At 42.1% G+C, this 23712-nt stretch overlaps 1 protein-coding gene across 1 annotated transcript in view; it reads right to left on the reverse strand.

The window, feature by feature from the left end:
- Positions 1 to 2477: 2477 nt before the first annotated feature.
- Positions 2478 to 23712, reverse strand: part of LOC121009248 (properdin-like) — a 29360-nt gene continuing 8125 nt past the window's right edge. The window contains exons 9-10 of the mRNA XM_040442235.1: positions 3538 to 3677; positions 2478 to 3149 (exon numbers count right to left, since the gene is read on the reverse strand). Coding sequence (XP_040298169.1) covers positions 3539 to 3677 — 139 coding nt within the window. The 3' untranslated portion in view covers positions 2478 to 3149; position 3538. The remainder of the gene's footprint in view (positions 3150 to 3537; positions 3678 to 23712) is intronic.

Here is a 23712-nt window from a genome sequence, read left to right on the forward strand (position 1 = left end):
GGATTTATTAGACATGAGATTCTATATTCATGAATCAGGAGGACCAGGATGAACAGAGCTGGGTTGACAGTGCATTGAGGTTGTGGAGGAGATTTTTTTGCTGAATTTTGCCTATGTCACTTCATAACGTTATATTCAGTGATTTGCCTGCGGGCTTCCCAAATTTGAAAGCGTCATCCCCCTGTCTATGCCGAGTACAAATTCATTTGAAATGTACCCAGTGACCTGACATGTTGGAGCTGCCAAACGCAAAGGGCACGTTAATGCCAGAGCGCTGAACTGTCTGTGCCATCTGAAGGAAAAAGTGTATATGGAAAATAATGTAAATGCAGGTCTGCCACCTAGTGGTCACACTGCAGACTGCACTGCATAATGAGGCCAGGTAGATATTCTGGATCATAGAAACGGGTGGGCTCTGTATTTATTTAGGGGGTCTGGTCTGGGGTCTGTATTACCTAAAGGGGGGCCTGTATGTACTGAGTGGGTTGGTTCTGCATCTGAATTAGTTTGGGGGGGGGGGGGGGGTCTGTATTAATTTAGGGGGTCTTGTCTGGGGTCTGTATTACCTAAAGGGGGGGGCTGTATGTACTGAGTGGGTTGGTTCTGCATCTGAATTAGTTTGGGGGTCTGGGGTCTGAATTAGTTTAAGGGGGCCTGTATGTACTGAGTGGGCTGATCCTGGGTCTGGATTAGTTTAGGGGGTCTGGTCTGGGGTCTGTATTTCATGTAGGGGTTTGTATTAGTTTAGGGGGTCCTGTATGTACTAAGTGGGTTGGTCCTAGGTCTGGATTAGTTTGGGGGGGTCTGTATGTACTAAGTGGGTTGGTCCTGGGTCTGGATTAGTTTAGGTACTCTGAATTTCTTTAGGGGGTCTTGTCTGGGGTCTGGATTACCTGGACGGGTTTAGATTAGTTTAGGTGTCCTGTATGTACTGAATGGGTGGTCCGGTCTGTAATTCTTTGGGGGTCTCGTTCTGAGTCTGCATAGTTTAAGGGCCCTGATGTAAAGGGTCTGGTTGAGTGTTTGTATTTATGTAGGGGGCATACACTGGGTTTTTGTCAGTTTTAGGGGTCTGGTTCGGAGACTGCATGAGTTTATGGGGTCTGGTCTGGGTTTGCATTATATTAGTGGTTAGAGGGGTCTGTTTTAGTTTCAGGAGTCTGGATTACTTTAGTGGGTCTGGGTGCGCAGTTTTTATAGGGGACACGTCCGGGATCTGTGTTAGTTTAAAGGGTCTGTTTTGGAGTCTGCATTAGGTTATGGGGTCCGGTCTGGGGTCTGGATTACTTTTGGGGGTCTGGTGTGGGGGCCTGTGTTAGTTTTAGGACTCTGTAATATGTTAGGATCTGGGTCTGTACTGGTTTAGGGGTCTGTTTTGGTTTTGGAGAACTGTTCTGGGGTCTTCATTACTTTAGGGGGTCTGATTTAGGGTGCCATAATTCTCTTCTTCAGGGTTCTGTATTATATCAGGGGGCCTGGTCTAGGGTCTATTTTACTTTAGGTAGTCTTTGGGGGTCTGTCTTAGTTTTAGGAGTTTGCAGTTATTCAGGGGTCTGTATTACCTTCAGTGGTGTGTATTACAATGGGGGTCTGGTTTGGGGGTCTGTATTACCTTTAGGGGTCTGTATTATTTTAGAGGGTCTGGTTTGAGGGGCTGTATTACCTTTAGGGGTCTGTATAACATTGGGAGGTCTGGTTTGGAGGCCTTTATTACCTTCAGGGGTCTGTATTATTTTAGAGGGTCTGGTTTGGGGGGCTGTATTACCTTTAGGGGTCTGTATAACATTGGGAGGTCTGGTTTGGAGGCCTTTATTAGCTTGGAGGGTTTGAATTCACTTTGGGGTGTGATGAAGGAGGCCACGTGGCCACTTGTTAATTCCAATGCCTTAGGTTGGGGCTGTGTCTTAAATACCTGGGTGGGGTGGCAATTAATAAAATGGATGTGCGGCCCCGATTTTCAGAATCTCCCAGAGTATTAGCAGGGCCCCACCTGCCATGTGCCTTTTACAATACTGGTGTTTTCATGTGCGGTGGAGAGACCTTTGGGCCCTTAGACACCAGGGCCCGGGTGTAACCACTACTTCTACATCCCTAGGGTTACACCCTTGCCATACTTTATATACATGACATACAGACTGCCCGCTCAACCAATCATTAGCCGCTTTGGTGACCCTCTTCTGCCTTTGTGATTGGCCGAACGGCAGCACAAGCCATTTCCTGTGTGGAGAGCAGCAGCGGTAATGATTACGGCTTTCACAGCGCCACCTGCTGGTCAGTATCAGAAGTAACTGGCACCACTAGTTCTTCCTCTTATGGCTCAATATGACGATGGCGTGTGGTGCCTTGGTGTGTGCGAGAGAAGCTCCACCGCCAAACACATGCAGGCGGGCCTATGCTTTACCTTGAGGCTATGTGCCAGCCTATTGGATGCCGTGCCGGAGATAGATAGATAAAATATGTACTATGTAGTTGCTACAAATTCTTCCTTTTAGTCAGACGTTAAACATAGAAAATCAGTGAGAGAACGACAAAATTGTCCAGGAGGAGGGTAGCACATAAATAAAAGACTCAACCTCATTAGTTAAAGGACTTTAGGATTTAACTGAACCCCATGTGTGATACATCAGCAGCCATTTTGAGTTTAAATAGCACTTGTCATCAGAATCAACCCTAAGACCATCTTATAGGGTTGTTCCTGCTGGTTACAATGATACCTTTCTTGTGAAAATCGGTTGTGGCGTTTCAGAGCAAAATACTTTTTCTTCCATCATCAACTCAGGGCTGCAGTGCCCCGAGGGGTGTGGCCAGCACTGGAAAGCTGAGGGTCTAGGCCCGCCCCCTGTGCACTGAAGCCCTGAGTTGCATGAAGTATAAAATTATTTTTTTCTCGGGAACGCCACAACCGATTCTCACAAGACAGGTATCTTTTTAGTCAGCAGGATTAACCCTACCAGACGTAAGTCTGGCTTAATAAGGGTGATCCTGCTGACAGATGCTCTTTAAGGGAATTTTGCACCTCCAATTTTGTTATCTGGCACCATACGAGTGCACATGAGTACATTGAAGCGTTGTTCTCCTAGTTCATTAAGGATTGAAGCCCTTCATCGTGACGATAGGATTAAAAAACAAGGGAGGTCCACACTACGAGCCTGAAAGAAATGTGTAAGAAAACCATATTAGTAAACTAGAAACAATTAGTGTCAACTTAAAGGGTCTGTCCATGGCCATCCTATTTAATAAAGCACACCCTGGAGCACTGAGATGATCCACTGCTTCCTGGTGCATGCATAGAATACCAAAGCTGCAGTGAAGACTGACATTTGCACAGTCAAGCCAGTTAAAGGGTAGCACAAAACAATGCACATATATAAGCTTTCCAGCGTATGTACTGAACACCCTAACCTGCTCAGTAATAATGACCAGTGGTGATCAAACAGCGTCTGATACTTCTCTTCATCTTATCCACATTAACGCAGTACACTTGGGAGGCGTGGGGTATCTGAGATGTAAATGATGGTGTTTGTTTTACATTTTTACCTTAAGGGCACGGTGGAAGGTTTTTGCACTCTGTTTTCTCCACCACTTTGAAACGTTCTTTGTTGATGGGAGAACATTTGGGTCTTGGAGTTCCAGAGAAAAAGACTTCTACACTCCTAGTGGCTCCTGGGACAATATCTCTGAAACATCAAGAAAAATCCATTAAATATTAGTAACAGAAAGAATATAGATATCAGACATCAACAATCTATTGATTGAATTTCTTTGAAAATGTTTACTGCGACATAGAACAAAATACCTACTATAATACTGCTCCTATGTACAAGAATATAACTACTATAATACTGCCTCCTATGTACAAAAATATAACTACTATAATACTGCTCCTATGTACAAGAATATAACTACTATAATACTGCTCCTATGTACAAGAATATAACTACTATAATACTGCTCCTATGTACAAGAATATAACTACTATAATACTGCCTCCTATGTACAAAAATATAACTACTATAATACTGCTCCTATGTACAAGAATATAACTACTATAATACTGCTCCTATGTACAAGAATATAACTACTATAATACTGCTCCTATGTACAAGAATATAACTACTATAATACTGCCTCCTATGTACAAGAATATAACTACTATAATACTGCCTCCTATGTACAAGAATATAACTACTATAATACTGCTCCTATGTGCAAGAATATAACTACTATAATACTGCTCCTATGTACAAGAATATAACTACTATAATACTGCTCCTATGTACAAGAATATAACTACTATAATACTGCCTCCTATGTACAGAAATATAACTACTATAATACTGCTCCTGTGTACAAGAATATAACTACTATAATACTGCTCCTATGTACAAGAATATAACTACTATAATACTGCTCCTATGTACAAGAATATAACTACTATAATACTGCCTCCTATGTACAAGAATATAACTACTATAATACTGCCTCCTATGTACAAAAATATAACTACTATAATACTGCCTCCTATGTACAATAATATAACTACTATAATACTGCCTCCTATGTACAATAATATAACTACTATAATACTGCCTCCTATGTACAGGAATATAACTACTATAATACTGCTCCTATGTACAAGAATATAACTACTATAATACTGCCTCCTATGTACAAGAATATAACTACTATAATACTGCTCCTATGTACAAGAATATAACTACTATAATACTGCCTCCTATGTACAATAATATAACTACTATAATACTGCCTCCTATGTACAATAATATAACTACTGTAATACTGCCTCCTATGTACAAGAATATAACTACTATAATACTGCCCCTATGAACAAGAATATAACTACTATAATACTGCTCCTATGTACAAGAATATAACTACTATAATACTGCTCCTATGTACAAGAATATAACTACTATAATACTGCTCCTATGTACAAAATATAACTGCTATAATACTGCTCCTATGTACAAGAATATAACTACTATAATACTGCCTCCTATGTACAAGAATATAACTACTATAATACTGCCTCCTATGTACAAGAATATAACTACTATAATACTGCCTCCTATGTACAAGAATATAACTACTATAATACTGCCCCTATGTACAAGAATATAACTACTATAATACTGCCTCCTATGTACAAGAATATAACTACTATAATACTGCTCCTATGTACAAGAATATAACTACTATAATACTGCTCCTATGCACAAGAATATAACTACTATAATACTGCCTCCTATGCACAAGAATATAACTACTATAATACTGCCTCCTATGTACAAGAATATAACTACTATAATACTGCCTCCTATGTACAAGAATATAACTACTATAATACTGCTCCTATGTACAAGAATATAACTACTATAATACTGCCCCTATGTACAAGAATATAACTACTATAATACTGCCCTCTATGTACAAGAATATAACCACTATAATACTGCTCCTATGTACAAGAATATAACTACTATAATACTGCTCCTATGTACAAGAATATAAACTACTATAATACTGCCTCCTATGTACAAGAATATAACTACTATAATACTGCCTCCTATGTACATGAATATAACTACTATAATTCTGCTCCTATGTACAAGAATATAACTACTATAATACTGCTCCTATGTACAGGAATATAACTACTATAATACTGCCTCCTATGTACAAGAATATAACTACTATAATACTGCTCCTATGTACAAGAATATAACTACTATAATACTGCTCCTATGTACAAGAATATAACTACTATAATACTGCCTCCTATGTACAAGAATATAACTACTATAATACTGCTCCTATATACAAGAATATAACTACTATAATACTGCCTCCTATGTACAAGAATAAAACTACTATAATACTGCCTCCTATGTACAAGAATATAACTACTATAATACTGCTCCTATGTACAAGAATATAACTACTATAATACTGCTCCTATGTACAAGAATATAACTACTATAATACTGCCTCCTATGTACAGGAATATAACTACTATAATACTGCCTCCTATGTACAGGAATATAACTACTATAATACTGCCTCCTATGTACAAGAATATAACTACTATAATACTGCCTCCTATGTACAAGAATATAACTACTATAATACTGCTCCTATGTACAAGAATATAACTACTATAATACTGCCCCCTATGTATAAGAATATAACTACTATAATACTGCCTCCTATGTACAAGAATATAACTACTATAATACTGCCTCCTATGTACAAGAATATAACTACTATAATACTGCTCCTATGTACAAGAATATAACTACTATAATACTGCTCCTATGTACAAGAATATAACTACTATAATACTGCTCCTATGTACAAGAATATAACTACTATAATACTGCTCCTATGTACAGAATATAAGTACTATAATACTGCCTCCTATGTACAAGAATATAACTACTATAATACTGCCTCCTATGTACAGGAAAATAACTACTATAATACTGCTCCTATGTACAGGAATATAACTACTATAATACTGCTCCTATGTACAAGAATATAACTACTATAATACTGCTCTTATGTACAGGAATATAACTACTATAATACTGCCTCCTATGTACAAGAATATAACTACTATAATACTGCTTCTATGTACAAGAATATAACTACAATAATACTGCTCCTATGTACAAGACTATAACTACTATAATACTGCTCCTATGTACAAGAATATAACTACTATAATACTGCTCCTATGTACAAGAATATAACTACTATAATACTGCTCCTATGTACAAGAATATAACTACTATAATACTGCTCCTATGTACAAGAATATAACTACTATAATACTGCCTCCTATGTACAAGAATATAACTACTATAATACTACCTCCTATGTACAAGAATATAACTACTATAATACTGCTCCTATGTACAAGAATATAACTACTATAATACTGCTCCTATGTACAAGAATATAACTACTATAATACTGCTCCTATGTACAAGACTATAACTACTATAATACTGCTCCTATGTACAAGAATATAACTACTATAATACTGCTCCTATGTACAAGAATATAACTACTATAATACTGCTCCTATGTACAAGAATATAACTACTATAATACTGCTCCTATGTACAAGAATATAACTACTATAATACTGCCTCCTATGTACAAGAATATAACTACTATAATACTACCTCCTATGTACAAGAATATAACTACTATAATACTGCTCCTATGTACAAGAATATAACTACTATAATACTGCCTCCTATGTACAAGAATATAACTACTATAATACTACCTCCTATGTACAAGAATATAACTACTATAATACTGCTCCTATGTACAAGAATATAACTACTATAATACTGCTCCTATGTACAAGAATATAACTACTATAATACTGCTCCTATGTACAAGACTATAACTACTATAATACTGCTCCTATGTACAAGAATATAACTACTATAATACTGCTTCTATGTACAAGAATATAACTACAATAATACTGCTCCTATGTACAAGACTATAACTACTATAATACTGCTCCTATGTACAAGAATATAACTACTATAATACTGCTCCTATGTACAAGAATATAACTACTATAATACTGCTCCTATGTACAAGAATATAACTACTATAATACTGCTCCTATGTACAAGAATATAACTACTATAATACTGCCTCCTATGTACAAGAATATAACTACTATAATACTACCTCCTATGTACAAGAATATAACTACTATAATACTGCTCCTATGTACAAGAATATAACTACTATAATACTGCTCCTATGTACAAGAATATAACTACTATAATACTGCTCCTATGTACAAGAATATAACTACTATAATACTGCTCCTATGTACAAGACTATAACTACTATAATACTGCTCCTATGTACAAGAATATAACTACTATAATACTGCTCCTATGTACAAGAATATAACTACTATAATACTGCTCCTATGTACAAGAATATAACTACTATAATACTGCTCCTATGTACAAGAATATAACTACTATAATACTGCCTCCTATGTACAAGAATATAACTACTATAATACTACCTCCTATGTACAAGAATATAACTACTATAATACTGCTCCTATGTACAAGAATATAACTACTATAATACTGCCTCCTATGTACAAGAATATAACTACTATAATACTACCTCCTATGTACAAGAATATAACTACTATAATACTGCTCCTATGTACAAGAATATAACTACTATAATACTGCTCCTATGTACAAGAATATAACTACTATAATACTGCTCCTATGTACAAGAATATAACTACTATAATACTGCTCCTATGTACAAGAATATAACTACTATAATACTGCTTCTATGTACAAGAATATAACTACAATAATACTGCTCCTATGTACAAGACTATAACTACTATAATACTGCTCCTATGTACAAGAATATAACTACTATAATACTGCTCCTATGTACAAGAATATAACTACTATAATACTGCTCCTATGTACAAGAATATAACTACTATAATACTGCTCCTATGTACAAGAATATAACTACTATAATACTGCCTCCTATGTACAAGAATATAACTACTATAATACTACCTCCTATGTACAAGAATATAACTACTATAATACTGCTCCTATGTACAAGAATATAACTACTATAATACTGCTCCTATGTACAAGAATATAACTACTATAATACTGCTCCTATGTACAAGACTATAACTACTATAATACTGCTCCTATGTACAAGAATATAACTACTATAATACTGCTCCTATGTACAAGAATATAACTACTATAATACTGCTCCTATGTACAAGAATATAACTACTATAATACTGCTCCTATGTACAAGAATATAACTACTATAATACTGCCTCCTATGTACAAGAATATAACTACTATAATACTACCTCCTATGTACAAGAATATAACTACTATAATACTGCTCCTATGTACAAGAATATAACTACTATAATACTGCCTCCTATGTACAAGAATATAACTACTATAATACTACCTCCTATGTACAAGAATATAACTACTATAATACTGCTCCTATGTACAAGAATATAACTACTATAATACTGCCTCCTATGTACAAGAATATAACTACTATAATACTGCTCCTATGTACAAGACTATAACTACTATATTACTGCTCCTATGTACAGGAATATAACTACTATAATACTGCTCCTATGTACAAGAATATAACTACTATAATACTGCTCCTATATACAAGAATATAACTACTATAATACTGCTCCTATGTACAAGAATATAACTGCTATAATACTGCCTCCTATGTACAAGAATATAACTACTATAATACTGCTCCTATGTACAGAATATAACTGCTATAGGGGCCTGACCTAGGAGTTGAATGGCTGCTTGTTCCTGAGCTCCTCTCCCTGGCAGCTATTATAACCCCTTTTACTGGCTACTTACATTGTGCAAATGGGGAAACTAGGTAAAGATCGTCACCCTGAGACTCCAGAGCCGACAGGGGCTCGCTCCAGACAGCCTGAGATGGATAAATATCTCAAGAAACAATCCAGGACCCCCGCTGCTGAAGTGTCCAAGATGGCGCGGCAGCTCTCTGATGCAGAAGAAGGTTCAGAGGCAGGAAGTGCCTCCGATGTATCAGTTTGCAGACCTTGGAGAAAAAGCTCCTCACTCTCCAAAGCAGTCCTCAGGGATATCCTGGAGTCGGCACTTGCACCTCTGAAGAAGGATTTGGAGGAAATAAAAGGAGACCTGCGACACATTGGTAACCGAATGGAGTCCCTGGAGCTCGCACAGGAAGCCATCCTGGTGCATGAGGGTAAGACGAGCGCGGCCCTGCAAACACACAGAGACTTGCTAAATGATGCACTATTGAGCATTGAAGATCAAGAAAATCGGAGCCGGCGGCGAAATATTCGCATCCGCGGTCTACCCGAAAATATCGCGATTGATGCGCTTAATTCAGCAGCATGTGAAATTTTCTCCTCCTTGCTAGGTGCTGAAAGAGCAGCTCCGATTGTGATTGAGCGCATCCACAGGGCTTTGAGGCCCAAGCCTAAACCCGGTGAACCGCCGCGAGATGTAGTATGTGGCATCCTCAGCTACGTGGATACTGCGGCACTGCTTAGGGCGGGAAGAGAGGCTGATCGCATCATGTACGGTGAGACCCCCATCCTATTCTTTCATGACCTGGCCCCCTCCACCTTGGCCAAGAGGCGCATCATAAAGCCACTCCTGGAGGCCCTTAAAGCCACAGCCACGCCATTCCGGTGGCTCTACCCCTTCGGCTTGGCCATCTTGAAAAATGGAAGGCAGTACACGGTGCGGACCCCGGGAGACCTTAAAGCTATATGGGGCCCTCTTGGGATTGCACCCATCGCAGTTCCCTCTTGGATGCCGGCTGATCAAGGGGACCCCCTGCCTCTCCCCCCGGGTGTGGATTCGTGGCAGCAAGTCTCGCCATTCAGACCAGAGAAGAAAGGGAAAGGCCGTTCTCCAGTTACTGTCACGTGACTCTGCTGTGTGAGAAGCTGAAGTCTCTTATGTCTGTTCACTATTGAGTCCATTGTCCTGGGACATTTCTGAGTTTCAGGCTGAAGGATCTTTGTTTGCTCTGTCCGAGCTGTTTATTGCCTGTTTGTTACCTATTTGTGGCCTTGATCAGGGTCTTAGCCCACTGCCCCGTTTCCATCGGCTTTGGGATTTGCCCTTTTTATCGCTACCTTTCCTGCACAAGATACAGGTTGTGATTTGATGCAATGTTAGCCCTGATAACTTTGCTGGGGTTATAGGTTTGCCTTTATGTCGGTAATGTTACTGATTAATTCCTCTACCCCACACCCCTCCTTAAACCCCCTAGTGGCCCCACAGGAGCCCCCCTCTGATAGATCCCGGCTGTCCGCCGCTATGAAAAAGGATCTCCATCATGTCAGATGCTGGGTGGGACCACGAGCTCCCTGTCCATGGGGAGACATGCCTTGTTACATGTATAGTGTCTATGTCTTATCTGTTATGCCTTTTATTTTTCCTTTGACTTTCCCTTTAATCTCCTTCCCCTCCTCCTTACTCCGTCCGTTGCTTTCCAGACTAGGTGTCCTTCTGCTCTGGGCCGACTGGCCTCCTCTGTCTTTACTATGGCCTCTATTGTAGTTGCCTCATTGAATGCCAAGGGTCTGAACGAGCCATGTAAGCGGTCTCAGGTGCTCTCATTGTTACAGAAAGATGACGTTTCGATTGCATTTCGTCAAGAAACTCATTTTAAGACGGGAAAACTCCTGAAACTGTCCCCAAAAGTATTCTCACAATGGTTTCACAGCTCATATGCCTCAGCTTGCAGGGGTGTCAGCGTGGCCATCCACAAGCGTCTGCCCTTTAAACACTCCGCTGTACATGCAGATACAGACGGTCGCTTCTTGTTCGTGAAAGGGCACATCGCTGACACACCTGTCACCCTGGCTAACATATATGCCCCTATTAGGGGTCAGATCCCCTGGCTCGTTCGGACTCTTGCTCAATTATCAGCTTTTAGTGAGGGTATGCTTATACTAGGAGGTGACTTTAATGTGACCCTGGAGCCTGACCTTGACTCGTCCTCCCAGAGATCTGAGTTATCCCACAAACTTCTACGCCGTCTGAAGACTGCGCTGAAGAAACTGCGGGTTATAGATGTTTGGCGCACTATGCATCCCTCTAGTCGGGATTACACGTTCTATTCCAATGCAAAAAAGTCCTTCCATAGGCTGGATTATATATTTCTATCCTCCCCCCATATTCCTCATGTAGTAGACGCGAGGATTGGTAACATCACGCTGTCTGACCACGCTCCGGGTGTCTATGACCGCTCTTCCTAAAAGGGAAAGAATATGGCGTCTTAATGACACCTTAATCTCTGACCCTGCTAATGCAACTAAAATCTCCCAGATTATGTCTGAATTCTTCTCTCTTAATACGGCGGGCGACCTCCCTCCCTCTCCCTCCATTCTGTGGGAAACCCATAAAGCAGTAGTTAGAGGAGAACTAATAGCCCTGGGCTCGCATGTTAAAAGACTGCGCTCCAAGGCTGTGTACGACCTGTTGTCCCGCATAGCAAGTCTAGAATTGACTCATAAGCAAACCCAGGCTCAGGCTGTGGCTGCTGAATTGGTGGAGGCCAGGACGGAACTGAAAAACCTGTTTAATGCTAAATCTGCGAAACTTATATTCCGCTCCAAGTTTAAAGCTTATGCCCATGGGAACAAGGGGAATAAACTGATGTCTGCCATGGCTAAGCAACGCCACGCGGATTCATTTATCCCCGCAATTCTGGACGCAAAAGGCAATAAGCATAAATCGACCCATGACATAGCAAAAGCTTTTAGCGCATTTTATGCTGATCTTTACAACCTTCCCACCCCAGACCGTCCTGGTTCCACTTCGGTTGAGCAGGCCACAGATGAGTTCCTATCAACTCTACAGCTCCCCTCCATTAGCCCCCTCCAGGCCTCTCAGCTAGACGCCCCTGTGTCAAGAGAAGAGATTGACAAGGTCCTATCCTCCATACCATCAGGTAAGAGTCCAGGTCCAGATGGACTTCCCATATCGTATTATAGGACCTTCAGGGACATTTTGACCCCTCATTTTCAGACACTCTGTAATTTTCTCCTGTCTGGAGGCTCTCTGCCCCCCCAAACATTAGAAGCTCACATAACTATAATCCACAAAGAAAACAAAGACCCCCTCCAATGTGGCAGCTACCGCCCTATCTCACTGCTAAATGCGGATGTCAAGTGGTGGGACAAAATATTAGCACAACGTATTCAGCTGATCCTGCCGGATCTTATTGATAGCGAGCAAGTGGGATTTGTGCGGGGCAGACAGGGCTGTGAGAACACGATACGCCTGCTCCATCTTATGGACTGGGCTAGAAGCTCATCCACACCTTTGGCCTTGTTGAGCACGGACGCAGAGAAGTCCTTCGACAGGGTCGGTTGGCATTATATGTCGCGGGCCCTGTCGAGGTTTGGTTTTCCAGACTCGTTCATATCCGCGATCTTCACTTTGTACTCAGCCCCGTCTACCAAACTCAAAGTAAACGGTACGCTTTCTCCCTCCTTTTCCATCTTTAACGGGACGAGGCAGGGTTGCCCCCTCTCTCCATCTTTATTTGTCTTAGTTATGGAGACTTTGCTCTGTAAGATCCTGCAGGACCCGGCTGTTAGGGGCCTTACCATCAATTCTCAGACCCACTTGACAGCCGCATTTGCTGATGACCTATTAATAATGACGTCTAATCCCGAAACTTCTTTCCCTAGGCTCTTGTTCCTTTTTGAGGAATTTGGTTTTGTTTCAAACTTCAAAATCAACTATAGTAAGTCCATGGCCCTCAATGTCACCTGCCCTGACTCGGTGAAAGAGGCCCTTCAGAAAATTACCCCCTTTCAATGGGCTACAAAAGATATAGTATTTTTAGGAGTACATGTCCCGGCTGAAGCAAAGGATTTGTTTGCTCTTAATTATGCCCCCTTACTCTCATCGGTTAGGAAACACTTACAATCTATCAAACTCCCGTTTATTTCCTGGTGTGGAAGGAGGAGCTACCTCAAGACATTTATAGCCCCTAAATTTTTGTACCTACTACAAGTTTTGCCTATTTGGCTGCCGCACTCATTTTTTGTCGACACTCGGCGAGTTTTCTCACTCTTTTTGTGGGGCAACAAACCTGCCAAAATTGCTTATTCTGTGCTGACCAGAGAGAAAAGGTTTGGAGGCTTTGGTCTGCCTGACATGCGCTCCTACTATGCGGCTTATCAACTATTCCGAGGTCTGTCTCTTCTTAATAATTCCTATGATGCGCCATATGTGAGTCTAGAGCGCTCTCTGCTTACCACTAAAATGAGACGGATACTCTGGGGTCTATCCCCTTGTTCACCTGGTAGCTCCTCCTTCTTGCCTCTATGGAAGAGCCTATTGGTAGAATGGGCCAGGCAATACAAAGCCAAAGTGCTTACATTTCCTATCCCAGGCACACCACTCTCCTCCTTACAGTTCCACGTTCACCCGGAAGCTAAGACGCCTTCAGGCATCTGGTCTCTCCTGGCTGAGACTCCCATTAGTGAGATCCAGACTCCAGATGGGAACCTAGATTGGACTCCAGTCTTGAATGACCTCAAAATTAAAAATGCCCACTTTCTTCAGGTGTTCGCCCTGCAGAAAGATATTCAATTAATTAAACTTCCACCTTCAACTACCCTAGCTCTCCTTCTTGGTTAGAAAAACGGATTTCAGACACATGTAAGATTCCTATAACCGCTGTCTACCATATATAAAGAATTGCTCTCATCCTCCCCTCCTGAGCTACACTTCCTCAATTCTTGGGAAAGGGAGCTCTCTATTCGGCTCTCAGATCCGGAAAGGGCTTTTATCCTCTCACACTCCCATGGCTTTAGTCGCTGTATTACAATACAAGAGAATTCATATAAGCTACTTACCAGATGGTACAAATCCCCGGAATTTCTACACAAGCTCAACGCAGACATCTCAAGTGAGTGTTGGAGGTGTGGGAAGGATATAGGTTCCCTATCACACATTTGGTGGTATTGTGAGAGGATCAAAGCGTTCTGGTTAAGCATAGAAGCATTGATCAATGAGGTTTGTGCTACGCAGGTCAAACTAGATCCCAAACTGATCTTACTTTGGTGCCCCAATGACTCGCTGTCCCCCTGTAGATCTGATCTTCCCACTATGCTCATCACGGCGGCGAGATTGCTGATACCGCTGCTTTGGAAGAATGCTGAACCTCCTACTGTAATGATGTGGAGAGACAAGGTGGTTCAGATTTATAGATTTGAAGAGCTGGCCCATTGGGAATCCTCCACCCGCCTTCGATTTCTTAAAATCTGGTCACCATGGAAAAACTTTAGAAAGTTTACTTGACGGAGTTAGATATCTCTTGATTCCCCCCCAACCCCCCCCCCCCCCCTTACCATTCCTTTCCTTTCCTGTTGTCCCCTACTGTTATTATTTGCCATTAATGGTTTTATTTTAGACACCATGTACAGCTTTGATTTGCATTATTTGTCACTTCACTTCCATGATGTTATGACCGGCGTCACGCACAGGGAGTAAAAAGGGAAAGCCCTGCCTAAGGGAGAGGGAAAGGTGGTGACCCCTAACTCACCTTGCGGCTGGCACCTGACTGCCCTGACGTCCCTAGACGGGTTCCTCACCCGTGCGGCGATCACGTGCCTAAACCCTGGCTTTCCCTAAAATGAGCCCTAGATAGTGAACGGGCCGGTGGGATCGCTAGTCCGCACCACTGTCACTAAGAGGGAAACACCAGGGAGAGGACAGACAAAACAGACAAACACATACACCCAGGTGGGCGACCACAATAGACCACAAAGGTCCAACAGGGATCCGGAGGGTAGCGTTCTGGACCAACTACCAGAGAACGCAGCAACACAGCTCCAGAGGGTCAGAATAGATGTCCAGCTCTATATCTGGCAACCAGAGAAGTGCGAGAGGGGAATATAAGGAGGTTTGGGAGTGCTGGACAAGGAACAGCTGAGGAGAAGGAGCTACAGATCCCTGAGTGAGCCAAAAGGGTTTGCAAAGCAAACCCAGAAAGCTACCATAAGGAAACAGCCCTATCTTACATAGAGCGTGCAGCCAACCGCTGCGACTTCCTGACCCCGGGTATAACGGAGTCAGGCGTGGCTCTTGACACCCTCGTGACAGTACCCCCTCTCTACGAGGGGCCTCCGGACACTCAGGACCAGGTCTCTCAGGATGAGAGGCATGAAAAACCCGAACTAGCCTGTCTGCGTTTACCTCAGACGCAGGAACCCACATTCTTTCCTCGGGACCGTAACCTCTCCAATGCACCAGATATTGAAGAGAGCGGCGGACCCGACGAGAATTAACAATTTTGGATATCTGAAATTCTAGATTACCATCCACGACAACAGGAGGGGGTGGCATCGGTGACGGTTCTAGAGGTGGAACATATTTTTTGAGTAACGACATATGAAAAACATTATGGATTTTAAAAGTCTGAGGTAACTCCAGGCGAAAAGCCACGGGGTTGATGATGGCTACAATTTTGTAAGGGCCAATAAACCTAGGACCCAGTTTCCAAGAGGGAACCTTCAATTTAATATTCCTAGTAGACAACCACACATAGTCATTCACTCCTAGGTCCGGACCTGGCGACCGTCTCTTATCAGCCATGCATTTGTATTTACCTCCCATATTTTTCAAGTTAACTTGCACCTTCTGCCATACCGATGAAAGAGATGACGAAAACCGTTCCTCTTCGGGAACCCCAGAAGACCCCCCCTCTTTGAAAGTACAGAATTGGGGATGAAAACCATATGCACCAAGAAATGGTGACTTGCCAGTGGATTCCTGATGACGATTATTTATGGCAAACTCGGCTAACGGTAAATATGATGACCACAACTCTTGGTTTTCAGACACAAAACATCTTAGATATGTCTCCAGGTTTTGGTTGGTACGCTCAGTCTGTCCATTCGACTGAGGATGGAAAGCTGAGGAAAAGGACAAGTGTACCCCCAAACGGGAACAAAAAGCTTTCCAAAATTTAGAAATAAACTGGGTACCCCGATCCGAAACAACATCGGACGGGACCCCGTGAAGCTTCACGATTTCACTGACGAATACCTGAGCAAGAGTCTTAGCATTAGGTAGTGCGGGTAACGCAATGAAGTGTACCATTTTGCTAAACCTGTCCACTACTACCAAAATAACTGTTTTACCCGCAGACAAAGGTAAGTCAGTGATAAAATCCATTGACAGATGTGTCCACGGTCTATTGGGAATGACGAGTGGTAATAGAGACCCTGCAGGACGTGTATGTGAAACTTTTGCGCGCGCACAGGTAGAACAAGAAGACACAAAATCCAATACATCCTGACGCAACCTTGGCCACCAAAAACGACGAGACAATAGCTCCAAGGTTGCTTTACTGCCCGGGTGCCCAGCAAGTGCCGAATTATGATGTTCCTTTAATAATTCGAAACGTAGGTTCAACGGTACAAACAATTTCTCTGAGGGGCAAGAGACCGGGGCGTCCCCCTGGGCCTCTAACACCTTCCCCTCCAGAACAGAGTGTACCGCAGAGACAACTACTCCTCTAATGTTATGACCGGCGTCACGCACAGGGAGGAAAAAGGGAAAGCCCTGCCTAAGGGAGAGGGAAAAGTGGTGACCCCTAACTCACCTTGCGGCTGGCATCTGACTGCCCTGACGTCCCTAGACGGGTTCCTCACCCGTGCGGCGATCACGTGCCTAAACCCTGGCTTTCCCTAAAATGAGCCCTAGATAGTGAACGGGCCGGTGGGATCGCTAGTCCGCACCACTGTTACTAAGAGGGAAACACCAGGGAGAAGACAGACAAAACAGACAAACACATACACTCAGGTGGGCGACCACAATAGACCACAAAGGTCCAACAGGGATCCGGAGGGTAGCGTTCTGGACCAACTACCAGAGAACGCAGCAACACAGCTCCAGAGGGTCATAATAGATGTCCAGGCAGGAAGCTCTATATCTGGCAACCAGAGAAGTGCGAGAGGGGAATATAAGGAGGTTTGGGAGTGCTGGACAAGGAACAGCTGAGGAGAAGGAGCTACGGACCCCTGAGTGAGCCAAAAGGGTTTGCAAAGCAAACCCAGAAAGCTACCATAAGGAAACAGCCCTATCTTACATAGAGCGTGCAGCCAACCGCTGTGACTTCCTGACCCCCGGGTATAACAGAGTCAGGCGTGGCTCTTGACACCCTCGTGACACATGAAATGCTTGTCATACTGCCTTTCATCAAAGTATGATGGTATGTGATTGTATGGTGTACTTTATTCTTTTAATAAAAAGAAATTTGGTTAAGAATATAACTACTATAATACTGCTCCTATGTACAAGAATATAACTACTATAATACTGCTGCTATGTACAAGAATATAACTACTATAATACTGCCTCCTATGTACAAGAATATATCTACTATAATACTGCTCCTATGTACAAGAATATAACTACTATAATCCTGCCTCCTATGTACAAGAATATAACTACTATAATACTGCCTCCTATGTACAAGGATATAACTACTATAATACTGCCTCCTATGTACAAGGATATAACTACTATAATACTGCCTCCTATGTACAAGAATATAACTACTATAATACTGCTCCTATGTACAAGAATATAACTACTATAATACTGCTCCTATGTACAAGAATATAACTACTATAATACTGCCTCCTATGTACAAGAATATAACTACTATAATACCGCTCCTATGTACAAGAATATAACTACTATAATACTGCTCCAATGTACAATAATATAACTACTATAATACTGCCTCCTATGCACAAGAATATAACTACTATAATACTGCTCCTATGTACAGAATATCACTACTATAATACTGCCTCCTATGTACAAGAATATAACTACTATAATACTGCTTCTATATACAAGAATATAACTACTATAATACTGCCTCCTATGTACAAGAATATAACTACTATAATACTGCTCCTATGTACAAGAATATAACTACTATAATACTGCCTCCTATGTACAAGAATATAACTACTATAATACTGCTCCTATGTACTAGAATATAACTACTATAATACTGCCTCCTATGCACAAGAATATAACTGCTATAATACTGCTTCTATGTACAAGAATATAACTACTATAATACTGCCTCGTATGTACAAGAATATAACTACTATAATACTGCTCCTATGTACAGGAATATAACTACTATAATACTGCTCCTATGTACAAGAATATAACTACTATAATACTGCCTCCTATGCACAAGAATATAACTGCTATAATACTGCTCCTATGTACAAGAATATAACTACTATAATACTGCCTCCTATGTACAAGAATATAACTACTATAATACTGCCTCCTATGTACAAGAATATAACTACTATAATACTGCTCCTATGTACAAGAATATAACTACTATAATACTGCCTCCTATGCACAAGAATATAACTGCTATAATACTACCTCCTATGTACAAGAATATAACTACTATAATACTGCCTCCTATGTACAAGAATATAACTACTATAATACTGCTCCTATGTACAAGAATATAACTACCATAATACTGCCTCCTATGTACAAGAATATAACTACTATAATACTGCCTCCTATGTACAAGAATATAACTACTATAATACTGCTCCTATGTACAGGAATATAACTACTAAAATACTACCTCCTATGTACAAGAATATAACTACTATAATACTGCCCCCTATGTACAGAATATAACTACTATAATACTGCTCCTATGTACACAAATATAACTACTATAATACTGCTCCTATGTACAGAATATAACTACTATAATACTGCTCCTATGTATAAGAATATAACTACTATAATACTGCTCCTATGTACAAGAATATAACTACTATAATACTGCTCCTATGTACAAGAATATAACTACTATAATACTGCCTCCTATGTACAGGTATATAACTACTATAATACTGCTACTATGTACAAGAATATAACTACTATAATACTGCTCCTATGTACAGGAATATAACTACTATAATACTGCTCCAATGTACAATAATATAACTACTATAATACTGCCTCCTATGTACAAGAATATAACTACTATAATACTGCTCCAATGTACAAGAATATAACTACTATAATACTGCTCCTATGTACAAGAATATAACTACTATAATACTGCCTCCTATGTACAAGAATATAACTACTATAATACTGCTCTTATGTACAAGAATAGAACTACTATAATACTGCTCCTATGTACAAGAATATAACTACTATAATACTGCCTCCTATGTACAAGTATATAACTACTATAATACTGCTCCTATGTACAAGAATATAACTACTATAATACTGCTCCTATGTACAAGAATATAACTACTATAGGGGGGCGGAGCCGAGCCACGCTGCTGAATGGCCGCACGAGCTTGAGCTCCTCCAGCATTCCGGCTCATTTGCCCTATAAAAGCTCATAATTTGCCTGATTATGGGGAAACCTGGCAGAGAAAAGAACAGAGGAAGCTCAGAGTCCACCCCACTGCGCTCCAAACAGCCAGAGATGGAGAAGTTTCTCCGGAAAACGTCGAGGTTCACGGCGCAGAAAGGCCCCAATATGGCGACGTCTGCTGCACAAGACTCTGACGCAGGGGAATTATCAGATGCAGGCAGCGGCTCCGATGTCTCGGACAAGAGACCCAGAGACCCACCTCTCTCAGAGCGAACCCTGCGCCGGGTCCTTGAATCTGCCCTCTCGCCCCTGAAACAAGACCTGTCTGATATCAAGGACGACATGAAGCATCTGGGGCAGAGAGTGGTGGCGTTAGAAGCCACTCAGGAGGCCATCATGACCTACGAAAGTAAAGCGTCGGAGGTGCTGGCGTCTCACAAGGCCTTGCTAAACGATGCCTTCCTGAAATTGGAAGACCAAGAAAACCGCAGCCGCCGGCGCAATATCCGCATCCGCGGCCTACCTGAGGCGTTTGCAGCGGAGGCCTTACCGACTGTAGCACGTGAATTGTTCTCTAAGCTGCTGGACCCTGACAGAGCGGCGGGAATCGTGGTGGAGCGCATACACAGGGCGCTGCGCCCTAGGCCCAAACCGCAAGAACCGCCACGTGACGTAATCTGCGGCTTATTGAGCTACGTTGATACCGCAGCCATCCTTAAAAGCCAAAGAGAAATGGAGGTACTGGAATACGAAAATACCCCGATTCAGATGTTCCAGGACATCGCGCCATCCACCCTGGCCAAGCGGCGCCTTCTCAGGCCTCTCCTGGACATCCTGAGAAAAACCTCGACCCCCATTCCGCTGGTTATACCCCTTTGGGTTGGCGATTTCCAGGAATGGTAAGCTACTCACCGTACGCTCTCCTGCTGACCTGGATTCTGTCTGGCGGTCCCTGGATGTCCCTCCGATGGAGATCCCCTCATGGTTACCGGCTGACCAAGATGGCGCCCTTCCCGCACCACCTCGTGTGACCGCATGGCAGACGGCGTCCGCAGGCAAACCGGATCGTTCGGGACGCGGCAGGATGGACAGAGATCCCACCTGATTAGAGTTGCTTGTAAGCATACCTTGCTGATATTTTACCTCCCCAGAATAGGAGATGACTGTTACTCACCTCTGTTACACAGGTTACTAAAGACTTGGCCTCTCTACACTTTAAAGGTTTTCTGCATTTTTATTTTTATGGCCTATCTCTTAGTTGGGCTTAATGTTATGTTTTAACGGTTCTGTACCGTATTATTGCTGCCGCGGGACGCTACCTCTAGGATAACGCATCCTGCTCCTCATTGCAGGGCGATGTCCGGACGGATTAAGATGCTGGACACATTTTTTGTTTTGGTCTCTTTTGTTCAGACCACAGGTGCTTTACTTGCCCCCTCGCCAGTCCAACCCTGTCTTGGCTGGTGATAGGTAGAGTACCAACCTTCTTCAGACGGGTGTCATGTCTGAATTACTCACTGGTCAACTTGACATGTTTAATGTTCCCTTGTTCATTTTTTGTTCTTTTGTGCTTTCCTTACCTTCCTTCCCTTCTCCTGCTCATATCATATGCGTGCTCTTCCATACTTCCATGGGTGTATTATGCATTTATTCACCTAAATGTATTCAGAAATGTCTTCTATAGTGGTCGCCTCACTAAACGCGCACGGGCTGAACGAGCCATGTAAAAGGTCTCAAACTCTATCTCTCCTTCTGAAAGATAAGGTCTCTGTGGCCTTTTTGCAAGAGACCCATTTCAGAACGGGCAAGATTCCTAAGCTTCCCCCTAAGAAATTTGTCCAGTGGTTTCACAGTACTCATGATTCCACCAGTAGAGGGGTTAGTATAGCTGTGCATAAATGCCTCCCCTTTAAACACTCGGCTATCTCAGCGGATCCTGAGGGCAGGTACATCTTTGTAAAGGGTTTACTGGGTGAATCTCCAGTGACCTTTGCCAACGTGTATGCTCCCAATAAAGGCCAAGTACCATGGCTCGTTCAGACCCTTGCTGCGTTATCCTCCTTCTCAGAGGGCTTATTAGTACTGGGGGGCGACTTCAATGTGGCTCTGGAGCCAGCGGTGGACACCTCGGCGGGCAGACCTTCTGTATCTTATAGGCTTTTGAAAAGATTAAAAATTTCCCTGAAAAAACTTAAAGTATTAGATGTCTGGCGGGCCCTAAACCCCAATGGCCGAGATTATACTTTTTACTCACATGCCAAACTATCTTTTCACAGATTGGATTACATTTTCCTGTCTAGTTCGTATGTACGTAATGTCTCTGGAGCCCGGATAGGTAATATAACATTGTCCGACCATGCCCCTGTCATTGTTAATTTTTCCCTGTCTGGCCCGCAGAGAAAGGAGAGATTGTGGCGTCTTAATGATACCCTGATTCTAGACCCTAGACACGCAGACAAACTTAAGGCCTCAATATCTGAATTTTTCACACTTAATGACACCCCAGATTCACCTCCTTCTCCTTCTATACTATGGGAATCCCATAAGGTGGTCCTAAGGGGGGGAACTCATAGCTTTGGGAGCCTTTGTGAAAAAACAAAGAACACTAGCCCTGGACGCCTTATTGGCGACCATATCCCGTCTAGAATCTTCCCACAAGGAATCTCAGGCTATAAGCACCCTAGCAGAACTAACTGAAGCCAGAACAAAACTAAAAAATTTATTGAATGTCACCTCAGCAAAGTTGGTCCTCCGTTCCCGATTTAAGGCCTATGCTCATGGGGATAGAGGAAACAGACTGATGTCGGCGATTGCCAAGAAGCAGTTTTCTGACTCCTTTGTTTCCTCTATTAAAGACTCCAAGGGCAAAATACATAAGTCCACCCCAGATGTCGCTAAGGCGTTTTGTGCCTTCTATGAGGCCTTATATAATTTGCCACCCCCTAATGGAACTACACCAGGAGATTTATCCGAGGCTACTGATAAATTCTCGCAGTCTCTAGATCTTCCCTCTGTATCCCCATCAAAAACTTCCCTCCTGACTAAACCTATTTCCGATTCAGAGGTTCGCAAGGTCCTTATGTCGATCCCATCGGGTAAAAGCCCCGGCCCTGATGGATTTTCCATTGCATACTATAAATCCTTTCAAGATGTGTTGATCCCACGTTTTAGGAACTTGTGCAACTACCTTCTGACAGGGGGGTCTCTCGCTCCTCATTCCTTATTGGCGCACATTACTGTCCTCCATAAGGAAAACAAGGATCCAACATGCTGCAGTAACTATAGGCCAATATCTTTACTTAATAATGATGTGAAGTGGTGGGCGAAAATTCTGGCTACCAGGCTTCAGGATGTTCTCCCTGATATTGTACATGAAGAACAAGTAGGTTTTGTCCATGGCAGACAGGGGTCGGAAAACACGGTGCGGCTTTTACACCTAGTGAATTGGGCCAAGAGATCCTCTAAGCCTTTAGTCCTAGTGAGCACAGATGCGGAAAAAGCCTTCGACAGGGTCAGCTGGCTCTTTATGTCGCGGACCCTGTCGAAGTTTGGCCTCCCGGACCAGTTTATCAGTGCTGTCAACACCCTTTATTCGGCCCCCTCTGCCATGGTCAAAGTCAATGGAGCATTATCCCCACCATTTCGCATCACCAACGGGACAAGACA

The sequence above is a fragment of the Bufo bufo genome, chromosome 8, assembly GCF_905171765.1.
Source record: "Bufo bufo chromosome 8, aBufBuf1.1, whole genome shotgun sequence".
In the NCBI taxonomy this organism is placed as follows: domain Eukaryota; kingdom Metazoa; phylum Chordata; class Amphibia; order Anura; family Bufonidae; genus Bufo; species Bufo bufo.